Source organism: Chionomys nivalis, chromosome 23 (assembly GCF_950005125.1).
Source record: "Chionomys nivalis chromosome 23, mChiNiv1.1, whole genome shotgun sequence".
NCBI classification, from domain to species: Eukaryota; Metazoa; Chordata; class Mammalia; order Rodentia; family Cricetidae; genus Chionomys; species Chionomys nivalis.
In genome coordinates, this window is record NC_080108.1 from 10,355,444 (window position 1) to 10,374,780 (window position 19,337).

General features: G+C 46.8%; 2 protein-coding genes across 3 annotated transcripts in view; one reads left to right on the forward strand and one right to left on the reverse strand.

Annotated features, from left to right (window-relative positions):
* Window positions 1–7,757, reverse strand: part of Tmem135 (transmembrane protein 135) — a 220,711-nt gene extending 212,954 nt beyond the window's left edge. The window contains exon 1 of the mRNA XM_057756487.1: window positions 7,617–7,757. The gene's annotated coding sequence lies outside the window, so the exon portion shown is untranslated. The remainder of the gene's footprint in view (window positions 1–7,616) is intronic.
* Window positions 7,758–7,912: 155 nt separating this feature from the next.
* Window positions 7,913–12,662, forward strand: Fzd4 (frizzled class receptor 4). 2 transcript variants are annotated; one of them, XM_057756289.1, is made up of 2 exons: window positions 7,913–8,526; window positions 10,588–12,662. In XM_057756289.1, the coding sequence occupies exons 1-2, from the start codon at window positions 8,245–8,247 to the stop codon at window positions 11,914–11,916; spliced, it is 1,611 nt and encodes a 536-aa protein (XP_057612272.1). In that variant the 5' UTR covers window positions 7,913–8,244; the 3' UTR covers window positions 11,917–12,662. The 2 variants fall into 2 exon arrangements, with proteins under 2 accessions (XP_057612272.1, XP_057612274.1); XM_057756291.1 differs by lacking the exon at window positions 7,913–8,526 and adding an exon at window positions 8,905–8,941.
* The last annotated feature ends 6,675 nt before the right edge of the window (window positions 12,663–19,337 follow it).

Sequence of the window (19,337 nt, forward strand, 5' to 3'; positions counted from 1 at the left end):
ACTGCAGGCAGGCAGGCAGGTGGGGCACTGGTTCCCAGCCAGTGAAGGAGGGATAATGGGTATTGTCACACAAGGAGGGGCAGTCTAGGACCCAGCTCCCTGGGTACTGTCTACCGAAGAAAAGGAGGCGCAGAAAGACAGACTGATGTGCCACCTGAATCACACCCACGGTTCTAACCCTGTTCTTCTGTGAGTCATTTCTATGGGGTCTCAGCTTCTTTATCTGCTTAAACAGGGCTCTGCAGCCAATCTGGAAACGACCTCGCAGGTCTCTGGCTATCAGATGCTATCAGCTCTTGTCTTTTCTTGACGTATGCCTGAAAAACGTTCTCTTAAAAGGCATTCTTTTTCCTGCTTTTAGAATTTGAAGAACAGAAACCATGAGTTTTGGATTCTCAAAAACAATTAGATAAACAGAGAAAAATCCAGTCACTTTTGTTTGTTCTGAAGCAGGGTCTCCCTTAGTCTAGCTCCTCCTACCTCAGCCTCCTCAGGAAGTACTACAGTTATGAGCAAGTACCACTGGATCCAGCTTCATTCAAATTCTTGAAACTGAAAACTTAAGGGCTACTGAAGCAAAACCAGGTGGAAAAAAAAAACACACAAAAAAAAACAACGAGGTATCTGGAAATCCCTAGGATGTTATGGGTGATCTTCAATTACCTTAGCAATACACACCGCGAAGCCTCAATAAGTAGTTGTTAAACAGTTACTTGTACTGTAATGACTTTACAAGGTAATAGCTAACCATAAAAAGTTCCATTCGGTTCCTGAATCCTATGATATATTTATTGAGTGCAAAGAAGACCTGTAGGGGAAGATAAAGCGAAGACAGGCTCAAGATAGTTATGATGGATAAAACACCATCCATAGAGCCAATGGACCCGAGCAAGAATATCGTTTCTGCCATTTACTGTAGCAACTCAGGCAAGTTTCTTGAGAAAAGGGGAAGGAACAATTTTGAAGGAAGTAAAACAAGGTTAAGGAGTAATGGTCAAAGGGAAGGGTGGGACATGAGTGTGCAGGGAAGAGCTCTCAGAGGCAAAGACATCTCCTATGTGGAGGACAACACGGAACAGTTAGGCAGACAAGATAGCCAGGGACTAGCTTAGAATGTTTTAGGAAGAGACATGGACAGTGGTTTAATGTGGAGAAAAAAAAAACAAAAAAAACAAAAAAAACCAGAAGCAAGTGTGACCAAAAAGAGAGAGCTCCTACTGGTCTTCTTGGCCTGGTAAATTTTATTCCCATCGCGATGAAGAAAAACCTCGGATGTTTTAAGTCAAAAAGGAACCCAGCCTGTGGGGTTTGATGTAAAAGCTCCCTCTTGTACAGACTGGATTACTGATGAGCAGCAAAACCAGAGAGCTGCAGAAGGAGGCTGGACAGCCCAGAGTGCTGGAGTTGGAGTTAATATCTATTCTGAGGATAGTGTGGATTAAAATAAGACAACATATGTAAAATACTTAATTTACATATAAGTGCCTCGGCCAATTAAAAGCTTGCTACAGATAATAGAATCTGATACAGTAGGCTGATTGCAGGCTCCACACAAACATCAAAGAAGAAGTACGACCTAAGACATACTTAGGTCAAAGATCTAAGGCGCAAGTTAGCACACTGGTCCAATAGCTCGTTTGTATGCCACATGGGCAAGTCCTATTTGCTTTCAATAGCTTCCCTACAGGTTGAGGAGCAGTTTCGAAGTACTAACATTCAACGTATCTTTTTACGAGATAGACCAGTCAGGGGCAATATGAGCGAGGAAGAATAAAGGGTTTATTATGAATACTCCATGTGAGGTGTTGCCTCTATGTCTGATGTTGTCCCTGAAGTCATCTAAGACTGGCTAGGGCTGGCAATGAGGAAGGAAAGGCTGGAAGCTGGGTGTGAGGTGTAAAATGCAGGGCAAAATGGAACGTACGGTGATAAACTGTTTAACCACTTCCAACCCTGGTCAAGCAACTGACTGGAAGAAGTGGTTTTACCAGCAGCTGAAGGAACTTCAGGTCCAGCTCCTACTGCATGCAAACAGGAGAGACAGCAAGTGAGTGAAAGCCTCTGTACGTTCATGGTGTCCCGCACTCATTTCTGACTTTCAGAGTTCCAAGCTATCGCTTCTCTTTCACCTCAATCTTGTGCCAATTCCTCTTGTGGTCATAATTAATCTGAGGTGGTACAGGGAAGGAAATTCTCAGAAAGACAGTTCAAGTCTGTGGGTAGGAGAGACAACTTAGTCGGTAATGTGTTTGCTGTACAATGATGGGGACCTAAGTTCAGATCCTGGTACCTACTGCACTGGCAGGGCTTGGGGAGAGAACTGAGACAGAAAGAGTTGCAGGCCTTTCTGCAGTTATTCTGGCCTGAACAGTGGACTCCAGGTTCACTGAGAGACCCTACCTCAAATAATGATGATGATGAGGAGGAGGAGGAGGAGAAGGAGGAGGAGAGGATAATGATTAAGGGCAATACTGGAAGATATCAAATGTCAACCTCTGACCTTCATACACACATGAACATATGTACATATGTATGCATGCATGTATGTTCACACACAGCACACATGCACACATACACACACAGGCACACATGCACAGAAGAACCTTCCAGTTCAGCTAAACTGACACAGTTCAGAGTATACAGCTCCACTCTTCTTCAGCGTGGCATCCATACACACATCACGTCAGCACACTTAGCTTCCAGATTCAGATAATGGAAAAAAAAACCATAACTATGCTTCCATGGCACATGGCATAGCAGTCCCTGCTCTTTCCTTGACAGAGGATACAAAGCCCTCTGTCTTTATATGAGTACTTTCGTACAACACTGGCTAGTGACCCCTCTGCCTGTTATTTTTGCTCCTATTTGTCTAATCTGAATCCATCAAGGAGAATAAATGTTGCTCGTGAGAAAATTTCGCTGCCTCCCTTCTCCCCTTGGTCTCTTGGAAACTTAGCCATTCCTCAAAGCTAAGCTCATGTTCTAATTTTTCTATAATTTTACCAAGCAGTCATCTCCTGACTTACACCATCTTGGTTTGAGACCATTCTGTCTTGTGGGATACAGGACTCTCAGTGATTTCAGTGGACCATGGTCAAAGGGCTAATACTAAGAAATATTTGGGTTTGATTCATGAAGTAAAGAAACCCATCTGCCTCTAAATTAAACCCTAGTTCTAGCCCGAACACTGGTACATCTTAAAGTGTTTAAGAACAGGCACAGTAAAATATAAAAGGAAGATAAATGATTGTCAAACATTTGACTCCAAAAGAAAGTTGAACACTATCAATCATGGTTGACTTATGGGAAGTACAGAACCTAATTGATTGCATTTTGGTGGTTTTTTATATTTAGTCAATAGTTATTAAGTCCCTTCTATGGATCAGGCAATGTTCCCTAAACTGCGCATGTGCACAGTGGAGAACACGACACTGACTCTGACCTCAAATGTTAGTAAAGGAAACCAAGTAAATGAACTTTAAGCTTATAATACAGAATTTTGTGTATGACAATGGGCATGAATGGAGCTGAGGGAGGTCACGAGAAAAAACACTAACCATAGAGCAATGTGTTTCTCTAGGTAGGCAGCGGTGGTGGCGCACGCCTTTGATCCCACCACCGGGAGGCAGAGCCAGGCGCATCTCTATGTGTTTGAGGCTAGCCTGGTGTACAGAGCGAGTTCCATGACATCCAGAGCTACACAGAGAAAACCTGTCTCCAAGAAAGAAATGTGCTTCTCTTTTATCTCATGTGATTGTGACCTGTAAACTCCTTAAAGGTAAGGACCATCTAATGTACGTGTACTTACATATGTCTACATATCTTATTTATGTACCCAGCTCAGATGACAGCTAACCTGTCACTAAATGTGAGCTAATACCATGAATTCGACTCCTACCATGAGATGAGCCTTGGGGGCATACAGAGCATTTTTATTCATTTGAGCCTCCACAGACGTTCCTGGCTGCTTATCTGCACAATGTATCATCAGCACTGATAAGTAACAATGCCCAATCTTTCTTCTCACGCTTGCTGAAAATATGGTTGATGAAACAGGAGTTGGTTCTTTGACAAGAGCTCCGGGTGACAGTTCCGTGCAGATCAGTAGCACAATGGACTAAGAAGGGACTTTGACTCTGCCATTTAGTAGTTGTTACTCAGTCTCTTGGGACTCCAATTGCTTCATTTGGAGTGAGATTACTGTTGTCTCCAACCTGGCTGTTTTATACCTAGTTTGAGTGTAGGCATAGTGCCCAAGATACTTGTAAGTCGATAGGATGTGGCTTGGTGTCTCCCTATGGTACTGAGGCTCCACTCCACGGTAAGTTCCCAATAGGTCCGGGTATTAATCCCAGTGAATTTCCCCTCCCAAACCAATCAGAGTAATAATGAATCGCGCTCTTGCATTTTCTATCAAGACAGCTCCTTGTGATTTCTAAACGTTCTGTCTAGATTCAAAGAAGCTGGTTTCTTCTTGAGTGGTTGGAATAAGACTTTTCTTAGAAGCTACTGAATATGGATTAGTTCGGATTGTTTCTCAGGAAATAAAAAGCAGGCTCTGGGGTGACCACTTCAACATTTAATTGGGTTAGCAAAGAACTACAAATAAGAGGTTTCCCTTCGGAGGGGAAGCATGTTTACTGCACCCAGCCCCTTAGGTGGGGGAATTTACCCTCACTGCTGCCCTTCAGAGGCAACCTTTAACTCGGGCGCCATTACACGAATATACCAGAAATGTCCCACTCCAAACTTAACATATTCCAGGAGTTCACCGGATCCCAGCCTCTCAACAGATACAAATGCAGAGTTCTCCAACTGCCCAGCCACCTGCAGAACTCACGTTTGTGGCAGCTCCAAAGGGTTTGCATCCTAAAAACTAGAAGTCTGAAGCAAGGAAATTGCCCAGCCCTTGGGACAAAGCTACTAGGGGTTGGTGACCTGTAAGTTAGGGTAACTGAAGGTTCATTCGCATATCTATCTTTTCCTCTCAGATATGCCTGTCGCTGCCTGATATCCCTCTGTCTGAATCCATCGGAGAAGTAGTCTCTGTAACAGACAAGCATGCTGTACTTGGTACCGGGGCAGTTGTGGACCAAGTGAACAACTCCAGCAAAAGGAGGCCAAGGGGCCATTCAGACTTAGCCTGAAGTCCTGGCCTTTGTTTTCTCTCCACATTCAGACCGAAATGTGATTCCCCTGGCTTTCTTTTTTGGAAAATACCTGTAATGAGTAATAGCCTGGCTAGAAAGAAAAGCTGTTGACAGGAAAAGTCTCTGACGGGGAAAGGACTTCTTCGCGAGTTCTAACCGGAGACAAGATACTTCAAACTGGCTTGAGGAAGAGTTCCAGGCTAGAAAAGGTCAGGACTCCCCGAGAGAAAAGGCTTAATGTGAGATAAGGCTGAGAATTAAGCAGTTTCCTCTGAGAGTAGGAACATGGACATAAAGATTAGACTACCGTGAACGGGCCTGAGTCCTCCTCTACTATATAGTGAGGCACCTTGGGCAGATTGTTTGACCTCTCCAAACATGCTTTCTCGGGGGGTTATGAGCATTAAATACAATCGGGAGTATAATGAACACTGGTGCAGAATAAGGTTTTTATGAAATCTGTTGCTGATTTGATTATAATACCCCCTCAGCCAACACAAATGATGTCCCGTCTATGTGTCAGATGCTCTTTGAGTGACAGATTCCTCCTCCTCCTTCCTAAAGTCAACCATACACGCACCCTGCTCTAAGAGAAGTACCAGTTGTACACCAAGCTCACTTTGAGAAGCAGCTCACGGTCTCGCGGGTTATCTCTTCCAGTACCTTCCCCAGACTCAGCTACCTCTCCCTCCAATTTGCTCACAATTTTCAGTGTGCTTACCATACTGAGTCTGCTCTGCTTGTCTCGTATGTGATCCTAGAGGATAGGGAATCTGGATTCATTTCATCTGTTCATCTGATTTCTTTCTCTCAAATAGTGACTAGGCCACTGCTGTGTTCACCTTATCATGTATGCATTCATGTAAGCTTGTGGTCTCTGAAGCCAGCATACAGAGGGCTCAACCCGGACCTGAACTCCTGGAAGGTAATCTTGCCCTCCATCATTAAAAGGCTGGGCCCTGATTTGGTTAGTCCTGTCATTCCTAATTATTACTTTGGTTCCAGACTCAGTTTCCCAGTCTACTTAAGGGGTCAATAAATCTCTACCAGGAGGTTATGACAATGGTTTGAGTCAATACAGCTTTAATGTCCCCGACATTTCCAGACACAGAGCCAAATGCCAAAACCATCTGATTCCATTCTTATCCCTCAAACGGGTCCGGCCAACATAAGAAAACTAAAAATATAAAATATGAGTGCATGTATCCTTCCAGTTTATACCTTACCTCAGCTGTGTGCCAGAGGATCGGCTGAACTGGAAAGTCACAAACAGCTCCAGGGAAAGCACTGGCAAGTGCTTAGGCAAACAGATGTGAAGAAGTGGTAGGGTTCCAATCACTGATTACCCATATCCTCAAACCCGGGCTGCCGGAGGTGTATTTAAAATGAGACTGTCAAGCCTGGGTAGTCATAACCTGCCTTTCAGGAACTGTTCCGGTTAACAACAACAACAAAAGATACCTGAGTTACTCTGTGTTATTCAAGAGCCACCATCCTAGATGGTTTACACTGCAGGACGTTACCTCGTGTACTGAGAACCACTTTGAGACAGAAGAACATAGGCTTCACTCACAAGTTGGCCTGCCAAATAGGAGTTTGGGGCTCCTATTAGTTTGACCAATCAACTAACAAGCAAAAGTTTTAGGAAATCACCTGCTGAACGTACCACTGGCCAAAGGAAGCAGAAAGAGGGTGAACCAACACAAAGCCCTTTGTGGGTGAAAAAGAGAGAAGCTGGATTGGAACCCAAGTGGAAAGGTCCGCCGAACCCCAGAGCTCCATGCAGTGCGAGAATGGGGACGAAAGGAGTGCAGGATGCAGAGGAAGGGTGTCCCAGGTCTGGGAGGGGGCGTCCCTGTGGTTTGTGCGCCTTCCTCGCCTCGGGTGCACAGGTCAAACCTCTTTCCTCCCGCGCTCTCACCCTCCCAACCTTATTTAGAAACCGTGTCCCCGAGACAGGAAGGGCGGCGGGCCGAGAAGCACGGAGCGTCCCGGCCTCATTTCCTTTCGAATCCCCCTGTGGAATTTCATTTCGTACGGTGAGGAAATCGGAGCGCGAGCCCGTTGGCTGCACGGCTGCTCCGGGGCGCCTCCCCCACCGGGCTGCTCTCGGGCGCAGGTCGCGCCGAGCGCGGGGCGGGGCCGGGGGGGCCGGGCGCCAGCCCCACAGGCTGGGGGTGAAAATTGCTGCGAACTCGCGCTGTACCAGGCACCAGCTCTAAGCATTTCAGGCTTTATCGCTAATCCTCCCAAGTCACTTTACGGGTGAGGAACCTGACGCCGAGAGGTTGGGCAATTTGCTCAAGGTCACACAGCGAGGATTTAAAGTCACCATCTGTGTAAATCCTAAAAGTCGTGTTCTTTGTGTTCATTACTTTGCTTGATATAGAGGTGGCCAAGGGACTGGAGTGGACATCTGGAAGGGGACGGACATGAACGGGACATGGATGCGGGAGCACTTCTCACCTGAGAGAGGAGGGCACGTTGGCTGGGCAGGAGCCGCGGGGCTCCAATCGACGCCTGGCTGCAGCGTGCAACGAATCCGAGTGGGAGGACGCCGAGCGCCTGGAAGCCAAGCGAGGCGGGGCGGGGCGGCTCCGCAGCGAGTCAGGGAGGGGAGGATCAGGCTGCCGGCCGGGGCCTGACCCTTACAGCGGGAGAGAAACCCCGCCCCTTCCCGCCCCCTCTGCCCAACGCGGCCTCTTATTGGACAATCACGTTGTCCGTCCTTCCCCGCCCCGCCCCTGCCCTGCGAACCTCCAGCGCCGCGGAGCGCTGGGGCGGTGAGAGCAGCGCGGTGTTGAGTGCAGGCGGGCTTCGCCGAGAAAGCCGGACTCGGCCGGCGCCGGGTTCTGGGATCGCCGCCTGCAGCCATGACCCTAGCAGTCCGTCCCTCTGCCCCGGCTCCGGGCGTCTGATACCCCTCAAAGTCTCGTCCAGCTTCTGGAGAGGCGGCCGCTGCCCCCTCGTCGCCCTTGGCGCCTTACCGGACTCCCTATCCGGAGCTGGGAAGCAGCGCGGCCACCGGCGCCCCCGTGCAAACTGGGGGTGTTTGCTGGAGCAGACCCCGCCGCTGCTGCCCGCGGCTCTGGCCATGGCCTGGCGGGGCACAGGGCCGAGCGTCCCGGGGGCGCCTGGAGGCGTCAGGCTGGGGCTACTGCTGCTGCAGTTGTTCCTGCTCCTGCGGCCGGCACTGGGCTTCGGGGACGAAGAGGAGAGGCGCTGCGACCCCATCCGCATCGCCATGTGCCAGAACCTCGGCTACAACGTGACCAAGATGCCCAACCTGGTGGGACACGAGCTGCAGACGGACGCCGAGCTGCAGCTGACAACTTTCACGCCGCTCATCCAGTACGGCTGCTCCAGCCAGCTGCAGGTGGGCGCCCCTACCCTCACCCCTGGAGGGACCCGGCAGACAGGGACTCCCAAACTCCTTCCTTAGAATCTCTGACAGATCGAGCCCCCTGCTCCCTTCCTAACTTGAGGGTACAACTCCTGGAAAAGTGATTTCCATCCAGCACCCCACCCCCCACTTTTCTGTCGCTCTTGGAGACTGAAAGCCAAAACGTTGTGTAAGTCATCTGGCCCGCGAAAGAACCCATTCTTACACCCCGCCCTTCCGTTTTTCTCCCCTGCCCATGTCTGGCCAAGCCCCTAACCCCAGTGGAGCTGAGGGTTATCTTTGCCAAGGATTCAGGCAGCCGCTGCTTAGTGGACGAGTCCTGGCAGGGCAGCCGGTTGCACCTAAAACTTGGAAGGAGTGATAAGGAGACAGAACTTCGCCCTTCCAGGTCACTCATCGACCTCCTTTCTCCCTGTATTTTTGAGTGTAGGTTACCAAATCAAACATCGCCGCCTGTTTTCTGCGGAGTGCCCCCGCCATCACCCAGAACTCTTTAGAGGTCACACAGGAAAGAGCTGGCTTGAGTTCTTTCTTGTCCTTAGGATTGGAGGCAGGTTTAGTGTTTGGAGGGACTGGAAAAGCTCCAGGTGGATAGTTTGCCTATCTAAAGAACTTCTTTTTTCTCCCCACCCTTTGGGGGGGGGGGACAGTCATTAAAATGTTTAAACTTACATATGTGTAATGATATAGAAATCCTTCCTACAACAATAGGTGAAAAGTAATTTGCATACACAGTGTAAAATTATATTTTCACATACACAGCCAGCACAATGGGGAGGTGGATTGGAATGAAGTTTTTAAAACTTAACACTGCTCATATTTTGGTTGGTGAGGACAAGTGACTTTAATAAAACTAGAAAAGAAAGAGGGAAGCTGGTAAAAAAAAAATAGAGGTCAGAGCTGTTCAGACTGATACCTCAAGAACTTTGTAGTTCTGGCTGTAGAGAGATAAGGAGACAGTTTACTTCCCAGCTCCTGTTTTTACATAGGTCACTTTAAAAGCCAGCTTGTGGTTGAGGAAGATGGTGGGGTTAAACCTGTCGCTGGTGAAATATCCCCGTGAAAGTTTCAGGACTTCAAAACTGGGTTATAAAAGCTTAAAAAATAACCCTCTCCTCTGAGTTTGGAAACAGGGCATAGCTGACATCAGTGGCAATTTTGTTGGAGAAACAGTTTTCGCAGGGATATATATTTTTAATTACATGTATCCTGGGGAAGCAGCCAAGCTGTTTTGAAAGACAAGGCTGGATCCCTTTACATGCTGGAAAATAGTTACTTGTAACTCTAGACTTCATAGACAACATCTGTAAGGAGCCAAGGAGACTGTTTATCAGTGCTGGAGGAATTGAGGACAGCAACTGGACTCCCGCCTGCTGCTATTGCAATCTCAGGGGCTTAGCATTTACATCTTCCTATTGTGCTTCATTGTTATTCATTGCAGAAATGCTAGCCAAACGAATCCCTGGAGACCAGAGACCCCTCCCCCCCAACTCATAGCTCCTCCTTGAGTCTAACAGAGTCTCAGATTAGTACATTTTCTGTTTAAATATGGGATTGGCTTTTGAAAATTAAAATGGAAATTAGGAAAAACCAGAATGGTGATGGGAGCTACATTAATTTTTAAGGTAATAGAGAAATAAAGATAAAGGTCAAGCACCCATCACCTAAGTGACCAAGTCACTTTAATAGACTCTTTAGATCTTTCAAATGGTAGCTCGAAGGAGAGGGATATTGGAAGTCAGTTTTTAAAAGTTTATTTTCATAAGCTTTATGTGAAAAAGATAATGCGATTCGTCATACATTTCTTACTTATCTAAATTCATCTGTGTTCCTCTGAAAAGGATTACTAGAGCCCATCTAAGGAAACTGTAAAAGTGATGGATTATTAGGCATTGGTGTTTCAGACCAGAGTAAACAGACATGTTCCCAGTAGGCTGGCTTAGATATTGCCTGGAAGCAGTCGCTCAGCTTTGTGCTTTTGGTCAACCCCTCCGCCACTCATTGTTTTCTTTGTTCGTGTCATTACTTTCCCAGTTCTTCCTTTGTTCGGTTTATGTGCCAATGTGCACAGAGAAGATCAACATCCCCATTGGCCCGTGCGGTGGCATGTGTCTCTCCGTCAAGAGGCGATGCGAACCCGTCCTGAAAGAGTTTGGTTTTGCCTGGCCAGATAGCCTGAACTGCAGCAAGTTCCCACCCCAGAATGACCACAACCATATGTGCATGGAAGGACCTGGCGATGAAGAGGTGCCCTTACCTCACAAAACCCCCATCCAGCCAGGAGAAGAGTGCCACTCTGTGGGAACCAATTCCGATCAGTACATCTGGGTGAAAAGGAGCCTGACCTGTGTTCTCAAGTGTGGCTACGATGCTGGCTTGTACAGCCGCTCAGCCAAGGAGTTCACAGATATTTGGATGGCGGTGTGGGCCAGCCTCTGTTTCATCTCTACCACCTTCACCGTGTTGACCTTCCTGATCGATTCGTCCAGGTTTTCTTACCCTGAGCGCCCCATCATATTTCTCAGTATGTGCTATAATATTTATAGCATTGCTTATATTGTTCGGCTGACTGTAGGCCGGGAAAGGATATCCTGTGATTTTGAAGAGGCGGCAGAACCTGTTCTCATCCAAGAAGGCCTTAAGAACACAGGATGTGCAATAATTTTCTTGCTGATGTACTTTTTTGGAATGGCCAGTTCCATTTGGTGGGTTATTCTGACTCTCACTTGGTTTTTGGCAGCAGGCCTCAAGTGGGGTCACGAAGCCATTGAGATGCACAGTTCTTATTTCCACATCGCAGCCTGGGCGATCCCTGCAGTGAAAACCATTGTCATCTTGATTATGAGACTAGTGGATGCCGATGAACTGACTGGCCTGTGCTATGTTGGGAACCAAAACCTAGACGCCCTCACTGGCTTCGTGGTGGCTCCGCTCTTTACTTATTTGGTGATAGGAACTCTGTTCATTGCAGCGGGTTTGGTGGCCTTATTCAAAATTCGGTCAAATCTTCAAAAAGATGGGACAAAGACCGACAAGTTGGAAAGGTTAATGGTCAAGATCGGGGTTTTCTCTGTCCTGTACACGGTTCCTGCCACCTGTGTGATTGCCTGTTACTTCTATGAAATCTCTAACTGGACGCTCTTTCGGTATTCTGCAGATGACTCTAATATGGCTGTTGAAATGTTGAAAATTTTTATGTCTTTGCTCGTGGGCATTACTTCAGGCATGTGGATTTGGTCTGCCAAAACCCTTCACACATGGCAAAAATGTTCTAACCGATTGGTGAATTCTGGGAAGGTAAAGAGAGAGAAGAGGGGGAACGGTTGGGTGAAGCCGGGGAAAGGCAATGAGACTGTGGTCTAAGACTAGCCAGCTTCTACGCTTTCCTCATGTTGGGGGGAATTACGCGGTGAATCTCAGTTTGAACGAACTAGAAACACTTAATTTAAGCACCCCCACTGTCGGCCCAGCACCCCTCACCACACCCAGCCTCATAAAAGCGATGGTTCTGCTGCAGACGTTGGAACGATCCAAGATGGGAAGCCAGTGAGAGGCTTTCAAAGCTGTGAAAAATCAAAATGTTGATCCCTTTTAGCAGGTCGCAGCTCGGAGTGCTGAGGTCCTGCTTAAGTTCCCTGTTTACCCCTACTGGGTGGGATTTCAGCTGTGAGTTGAGAACTCGCATGGAGAAAGATTAATTTTTTTAAAAAAAAACTCTTTTAAATTTTAAATAGTAACTAGGTCTTTCAGATAGCCAAGTGATCTATAAACACTGGAAACACTGGGGCGGGAGACGTGTTGCAGGGTTTGATAGTTTGGCTGGTCTAACATAAACATCTTGTGGCCTACACGGTCTGCTGTTTGGAACTCTGGAGCGCACTCCCAAGAGGTGGTGTCAAAATCCTTCAGTGCCTTTGTCGTAAAACAGAATTGTTTGAACAAACAAAAGTACTGTACTAACACACGTAAGGTATCCAATGGATTTTTTTTCTCTCTCTCTTAAATTTCAGCATCCCTATTCTAGGCAGCCCCTCCCTCTTTTCTTCACTTTACACTAATGACTCAAAAAAAATATTTTTATAGGAATTTTTTTTTTTTTTTTTTTTTTTTTTTTTGGTTTTTCGAGACAGGGTTTCTCTGTGGTATTGGAGCCTGTCCTGGAACTAGCTCTTGTAGACCAGGCTGGTCTCGAACTCACAGAGATCCGCCTGCCTCTGCCTCCCAAGTGCTGGGATTAAAAGCGTGCGCCACCACCGCCCGGCTTATAGGAATTTTTTTGCACTGCAGCATGCCTAATGAAGGGAGGAAGGAAGGGTGATTCACTTTCTGACAATCACTTAACTCAGAAGAAAACGAGATTTACTAAGTTGACTTCCCTTCCCGACCCCAGAGACCCATTGCATTAAGTAATGCTAAGCAATTGGGACTTGAAATATTTTAGTTTGTGTGATTGTATCTAGGCAGACGCCAGTCTGGAAGAACTGAAATGTTAAATTTCTTGGCAACTCTGCATTCACACAGATTAACTGTGTAATTTGTGTGTGTCAGTTACAATTAAGAGCACATTCTTGGACCATGACATAGTATACTCAATTGACTTTAAAACTGTGGTCAGCTTGCATTCGTAGTGCGATAGTGCCTTTCTCCCTTGTAGCACAAGAATGTTATCAGAGTTGGGTCTACTTACCACAATGGAGACTTATTCAGCTTTGCAAAGGCAACTAAGGACAGCAGATCCAAATACTGGGTGCATAATTGTTCCTTAGTAATTGGCAAAGGCTCCTTATAAGATTTCATTAGAGCCGGTGTGGCCTGGAGTATTTATATGGTACCTAATGAATCTCCAGAGTGCCGGCCAGAAGCTGGATTGGTTAGCAAGGGATATGGTATAGACCGTATGAAATGAGCTGCAAGGTCTAACAGCAGCACGGGTCTTAATTGCCTTTGCTGGGGTATCCAAAACTTTTAAAATTTATGCTTTAAGTCCCTCACAAGGGGGTACCCGCTAGCAGCCTATCAAAAGTTGCAGTGTCTTTACAATTGTAGCTGGCCTTTCTCTTAACCTGCCTTAGGCCTTTTAATCACCAGATCTCTGGGACAAACTGTTGTACATGTCACAGGTCGCTCTCCTCGTGTTTCATACCTGTCTGCTTCAGCAACTGCAGTTATTGGCTGATTCAAGCTTTGTCCTTTTAGTAAAAAATCTTCTTGTTTTCCCAATCATACTTCGTGGAGAGACATTTCCCAGACTCCAAATCAAATAAGTGATCAAATTCTGGAAATAGAAAGTTTTAAAAATTGAGGATTTTTTGTTTTTGGTTTCTGTTTGTTGTTTGTTTGTTTTGGGCTTGAGCTTTCTGTCTATGACTTGACATTGTCTCCCCCACACCCTTTGATTTTGCAAGGTGTCTGTGATCAAGATGCATGTAAGGCCCAATGTGTGTTCAGAAAAGAGAGTTGGAGCTTGTGAGATAGAAACCTCCATGGTTCTGGGTGGCCCCTGATGATTTGCACAATCCAAGTGCCTAGGCTGGACTAGGGCATAAGGCTACAGGAGCATGAGAACTGATCCCTGGAAGGGCCAGTTGAACTCCTGAGTGAGCTGCCTAGGAAATGTGGAGCGGCCACGCCCCATGCTGCTTGCAGACAGTTCCCATAGCTGTCCAGGGCCCTGGAGTGTGCACCCAAGGGCAGATTCTGCCCTTACTCACGCTCTGCTGTGGTGTCTTGGGACTTGTGCAGTGACTCTGGCCCAGGAAAGGGATGGAGGACCAGGCCGTGGCTGGCTGCCTTTGCCGTGGAGGCTTTGCGTGTCGTTCTCTTTGCAATACTTCAGTGATGGTGGGACCAAGACAGCGCCCTCCAAAGGACGGGGCAAGAAGTAGGTAGTGGGCAGGTGTCAACAACAGCCATGGCGACAGCAAGCCACCTGCATTCTGAATTCTGGAGCTAGTGTCCTGACAGTTTGTCTGTCCCCCCCAGTCACTTGCCCTTCTAGGGCAAGTTCTGCTTGAACAGAGGGGCTTGTCACTCCAGACTGCTTTTAGTAGTCTTAGCAATGCCATGGCGATGTTAGGCCTTCTTGTTCATGTTCCAGGTGATTTAGAATGTTCCCAGTTTCCAGGAGAAGGACCTGGTGGCCGAGGAGTCCCTTACCAACACCCTTCAAGCCACTTTTCCACTTCATCATCGTGTTTTTCTGCTAGCTCCTCTCGCAGGCCTCTTCCTAGGTCTCTCTACCTTTCCCCGAATTCCTTCTACATTAACAACAGAAAGTATCAGTTTTGCTTCATGGCAATCTCCATATAAACTCCCCAGGACAATCAGAGTAGGCCCCCAGGGTCTGAGCACCAGCACCTACTATGGCCTTGGGCAAAGGAGGGTCAGGACTTAGTGTTCCATAAGACTTATGTAGGTGTATTTGAGGACAGCAGCTTGCTGAGGGGCAAGTTGGGTTTCTTTCTCTGAGCCCTAGAACGAGTACGTGTGACTGTAATTTTCAAGAAAAGCCTGCAAGCTTCCAGATATTCTATTAAGCATAGCTCAGGGCACCTTTGCCGAACCTTTTCTTGATAAACTCTTTGGTCTTGCGTCATAAAAGCCAAACCTTAGGGCAGAGGACCGCTTGTGTAGGGTAGAAGTGGCCAGAACCGCCTGGTTTAACTACTCGGCTGATCATATCTTTCTTCCTTTGTGGTGACCCATTTCCTGGTTGCTGAGATGGCTTCTGAGCTGGCACAGGGCCCAGAGGCCTGAAACAAGGGAAAGGTGACACTGTTTCCTGAGATGTCCCGTTGCTTTCTCTTTTCCATCACTCAGTCACTTGTACTCCCTAATCCTAGAACCAGAGACATCCCCTTATCAGATCCTGAACTGTCTGGCCCTATCTGACATCTCCAGCCCTTTGCTCACAGAATTAAGTGTCTTCGAGAGTGAGTACAAAGTTGGGTCATGGGACACCAAGATGGACTTGGCATCCTCCGTCCTGAAAGAGCAGGCGCAGCTGAAAGAGGTATCACCAGTGTGACGTGTCTGCTAAGGCGCCCATAGCAACAGTTAGGAAGGGAGACTAAGAGGGCACAGACTCCAGCAGGAACTGCTTAATGTGTTAATTCCATCCTGTGACAGAGGGCATCAGAGAGAGTTGCCATTCCTGCCAGTCACGACGAGTCCCCAGACTTGGCCCATGCTCTTTGTTCTTTTGTTGTATTTGACGTCAGAGTCCCTGTCTGGGTTTGCGGTATGTATGACAAAGGACCCGGGTATCATCTTCCCTTCATGCTGAGGTCAAAGACCTCTAAACTCCTGTGAGAGCAATTTGCTCCTACAAAGGATCACATACTGAAGCCCCAAGTAACAAATTCTGCTTCACTGGCGCCTGGATAGAGCTCTCTGTTCCTGTCCATTGCCATGCCCCCAAGCCCCAGCCCCACCCCACCTCTTCACCTGGTAAGCACATTTGCCCTGATGCTTACTTATTTTCGTTTCTTACTTGCCTTATTTCCCCTCTTTGCAGCAGCCAATTACTGGAATTCACCCAGGCAGTTGGTAGAGTCTTTTTGGAATCCCCTGTGAGCCGCATCCTCTGAGGCTGTGTGCCTTCCTCATCTCCCGGAATGTCTAGCTAATGACCACTAATATTATCCCAGAAGGCTTCTGAAAGGGGTTAAGGGCAGCTCTGCACCCTCTAAAAAATGTCCTCCCTCCCAAGCTCTGCACATTTCAAAACCCTGGAAGTTTAATAGGCTAAGGGCCTGACTTGACTCTGGGCATAGGGAGAGAGCTAAGTTGCCTTCTAGAGCTTTCCTAGTGGGCATCTGGGTGGTTCTGAGTCTCTTCTACCTCACAGAGATGGTGTGAGGCTTTAGAAGGCCCAAGGATGAAGGCCCCTTGAGCTCTTCATAAGAAATATGAACAAAGTGACAATCCCACTCCTCAGGAAGATAAAATCCGGTTAGGGCTCTTCTGTGCAGCTGTCTGGCTAGTTGCTCGCTGGCGTTTTCTTGGATCCTCATGCCTCTTAACAGCTCTAGAAACATGGAGACAACCTGGGGCCATTCAAATGCTTGATATCGAGGTACCAGGCAAGCCCTGCTCTACACGCCCTGAATAAATGGCTGAATCTCAAAGGAAATAGACCCTCCTTGTAAGGATGTACAGAAGTGTGTCTGCATTAGTGTCTGTACTGTAAATCTCTAATTTATCACTGTATTAAAAAAAACTTGCTATTTAATTTTTGTATCAAAGGGAAATAAAGTTTTGTTTATTAACTGGTGTGTGTGCTGTGGTGCGTCTTGAAGGTCTGTGGCAGTCCTGGGAAGCATACATTCCCAGCACTGAGAAAGGGAAGCATCAGTTTGTTCGGTAAATTAAGAAATACTCTGCTGGCTAATTTTTTCCCTGTGGGATTTCTCCTGGGTCGTCAAACCCCCACAATCTAAAGTCAGTGCAAGCTAGCAAATCACATGATGCTTGGGCTGTAGCTAAAGTTCTCAAGCTGTTACCCCAATGATATCATCCCCCTCTTGGTATTTCCAAGGGTGGCCATCTTTTCCTTTGAAGTTTAGTCCAGTGGCCTGAAAACAGATTTCTTCTTGCTGCTGGAGCTCCAAGCCTCTTACACAACGGTTCTGTGTTTTGTATATCCCATCCTTCTGGGGGGAAAAAAGCCATCTTGGGCTGATTTTCTAAGTTGGGTGGTCTCTGTCGCTATATCCAGAGAAGTCACTGGACAAAGTAGCTATGTTAGCATTGGAGGTGAGATGTAGTTCAACGGTGGAGTGCTTGCCCGGCATGTGTGAGGCTCTGGGTTTCATACCAAGCAGTGCCAAATAAAACCCATCAGGACATTATCATCAGATCCAGTAGTGTGGACCACACAGAGAACAGGCGAGCCACTGCTGATGCAGATATCAGCTGATGTCATGGCTGAGATTGTCCCTCTTGATTTGAATGCTTTAAATGCTTGCCACCTTTTAACTGCATTTGAATACCACCCTGCTTGGGAGTGATTAAAAAGCTCTGTCCAAGGATTTGCAATACGACTCGCCTTATCTGCAGATTTCTGTTATAATTTTATCTCAAACCCAAATGCAGGGAGGCATGTAATTTAAATTCTCTTCCTGGGAAGTCAGGCTATGTTTCTTATTCCATTACCTACCCATTAAGTAGTTACGAAGTTAAGGGAAAGTCAACACAATCTGGAATGAATTCATAATAATCCTTCGCACTTGTAGAAACACTTTCCAATAGAAAATACCGTGTGCAATTTTTTTTTAGTCTAAGTGCATTTCTGAAGTAAATAGGGCAAGCATTGCTTGCAGAGAGAAGCCAAGACTTTGAGAGGGTGAGAGTATCCCAGTGGGACATATGGGAAGCCAGGTCGTATCGTGTCAACCTTGGGATTTTGTTTTCCTTCTACAAGGAATTTTGCTCTCATTTTACATTCCTGTGGGTTGTATTGTGATCCTTCAAAATATGCATTGAAGTCCTAATCCTGGATATCTGTGCATGTCACCTTATTTGGAAAGAGGGTCTTGGTAGATGTAATCAAATTAAAGTGAACTCATGTTACACTGGGGTCTACCTTAACCCTATAACTGTTATCTATCAAGTAGTGGTTCATCGTGTAGACACAGACAGAGGGAAATGTCACGTGCTTAAGAGTTTGAAGTTCTGTAGTTAATAGGCCAAGAAAAAAAAAAATTAAAGTTTGCTAGAAATCTCCTGAACAAGAAAGAGAAAGTCATGAAGAATTCTTCTACGAGTTTGCAGAAAGAATCATTATTGAGTTCAGGTTTCTCGTTTCCAGAGCTGTCTGAGAATGAGTTGCTGCTATTTTGACTCGCCAGTAGAGATCACTTGTTATGAAGACCCTTCGGGACCTGAACAAACTCCATCCTTAAACTCTGTCCATTCCATCAATTCACAAGGTTCGCTGAGACTAAGTGAAGACTGGCAGGCCTCCCTCTCAATGAGTCCTGCTCACGAGGTCCTGGTTTTTTAGGTTTTATAAAACATAATCGCTACAGTCAATAGTTTTATCCATAAACTGGACACCTCTAGGGTCAACTCCATGATCCCTGATATTCAGCCAGTTTGAAACAAACTTGGCTGGTCTCCTACCCACCTAACCCCAAAGGAAGATCTATGCGCGGGGGGCGGGGGGGGAGGGGGGAGGAGGGGGGGAGCGCAAGACCCTAACTGGAATGCAGGCTAAGGGGTTTCAGCATTTCTGTGCTGAGAACCAAGTTTTTCCTTTCCCATTTTAGCCTTCACACGCGATCATAATTTTAAAGTTGAGCTGACTCTTGACCAAAGAGGTCAGCCTTGGCCTCCTGTTTTTGGAGGTTCTGTGCCCAGAAATAAACTGCACTGGGAGAAGGGCTCAGCCCTCTCAGTTTTCTCTCTCTCAGCAGCTGCGCCGGTGGGATTCAGAAGACCTACCCAGTGCTCTGCAAATGTGCTGGCCTCATAGAGGTTTAGTCCAAACGGCTTCAAAATGCACCTTGCCTACACCAGAGGTTCCTGAAAAGCCCTGCCCTCTTCCTTCAGACCCTTTCATCCTAAGATTATGATATCCATGGCCCAATTGATCGGTGGCCCTTCTTGGCAAAAGATTCTGACTTAAAATTCCCACAGATGTCTATTCTGACAAAATGGAATGTATTTCATTCCACTGTCCATGCGTTGCGTGATTTCCATCTGCCTTCCCCCCTGCCCCCCAGGATTTCTGTCACCACTGAGAGGGAAGTTATACACTCTTCCTCTGAGGACTATTAGTT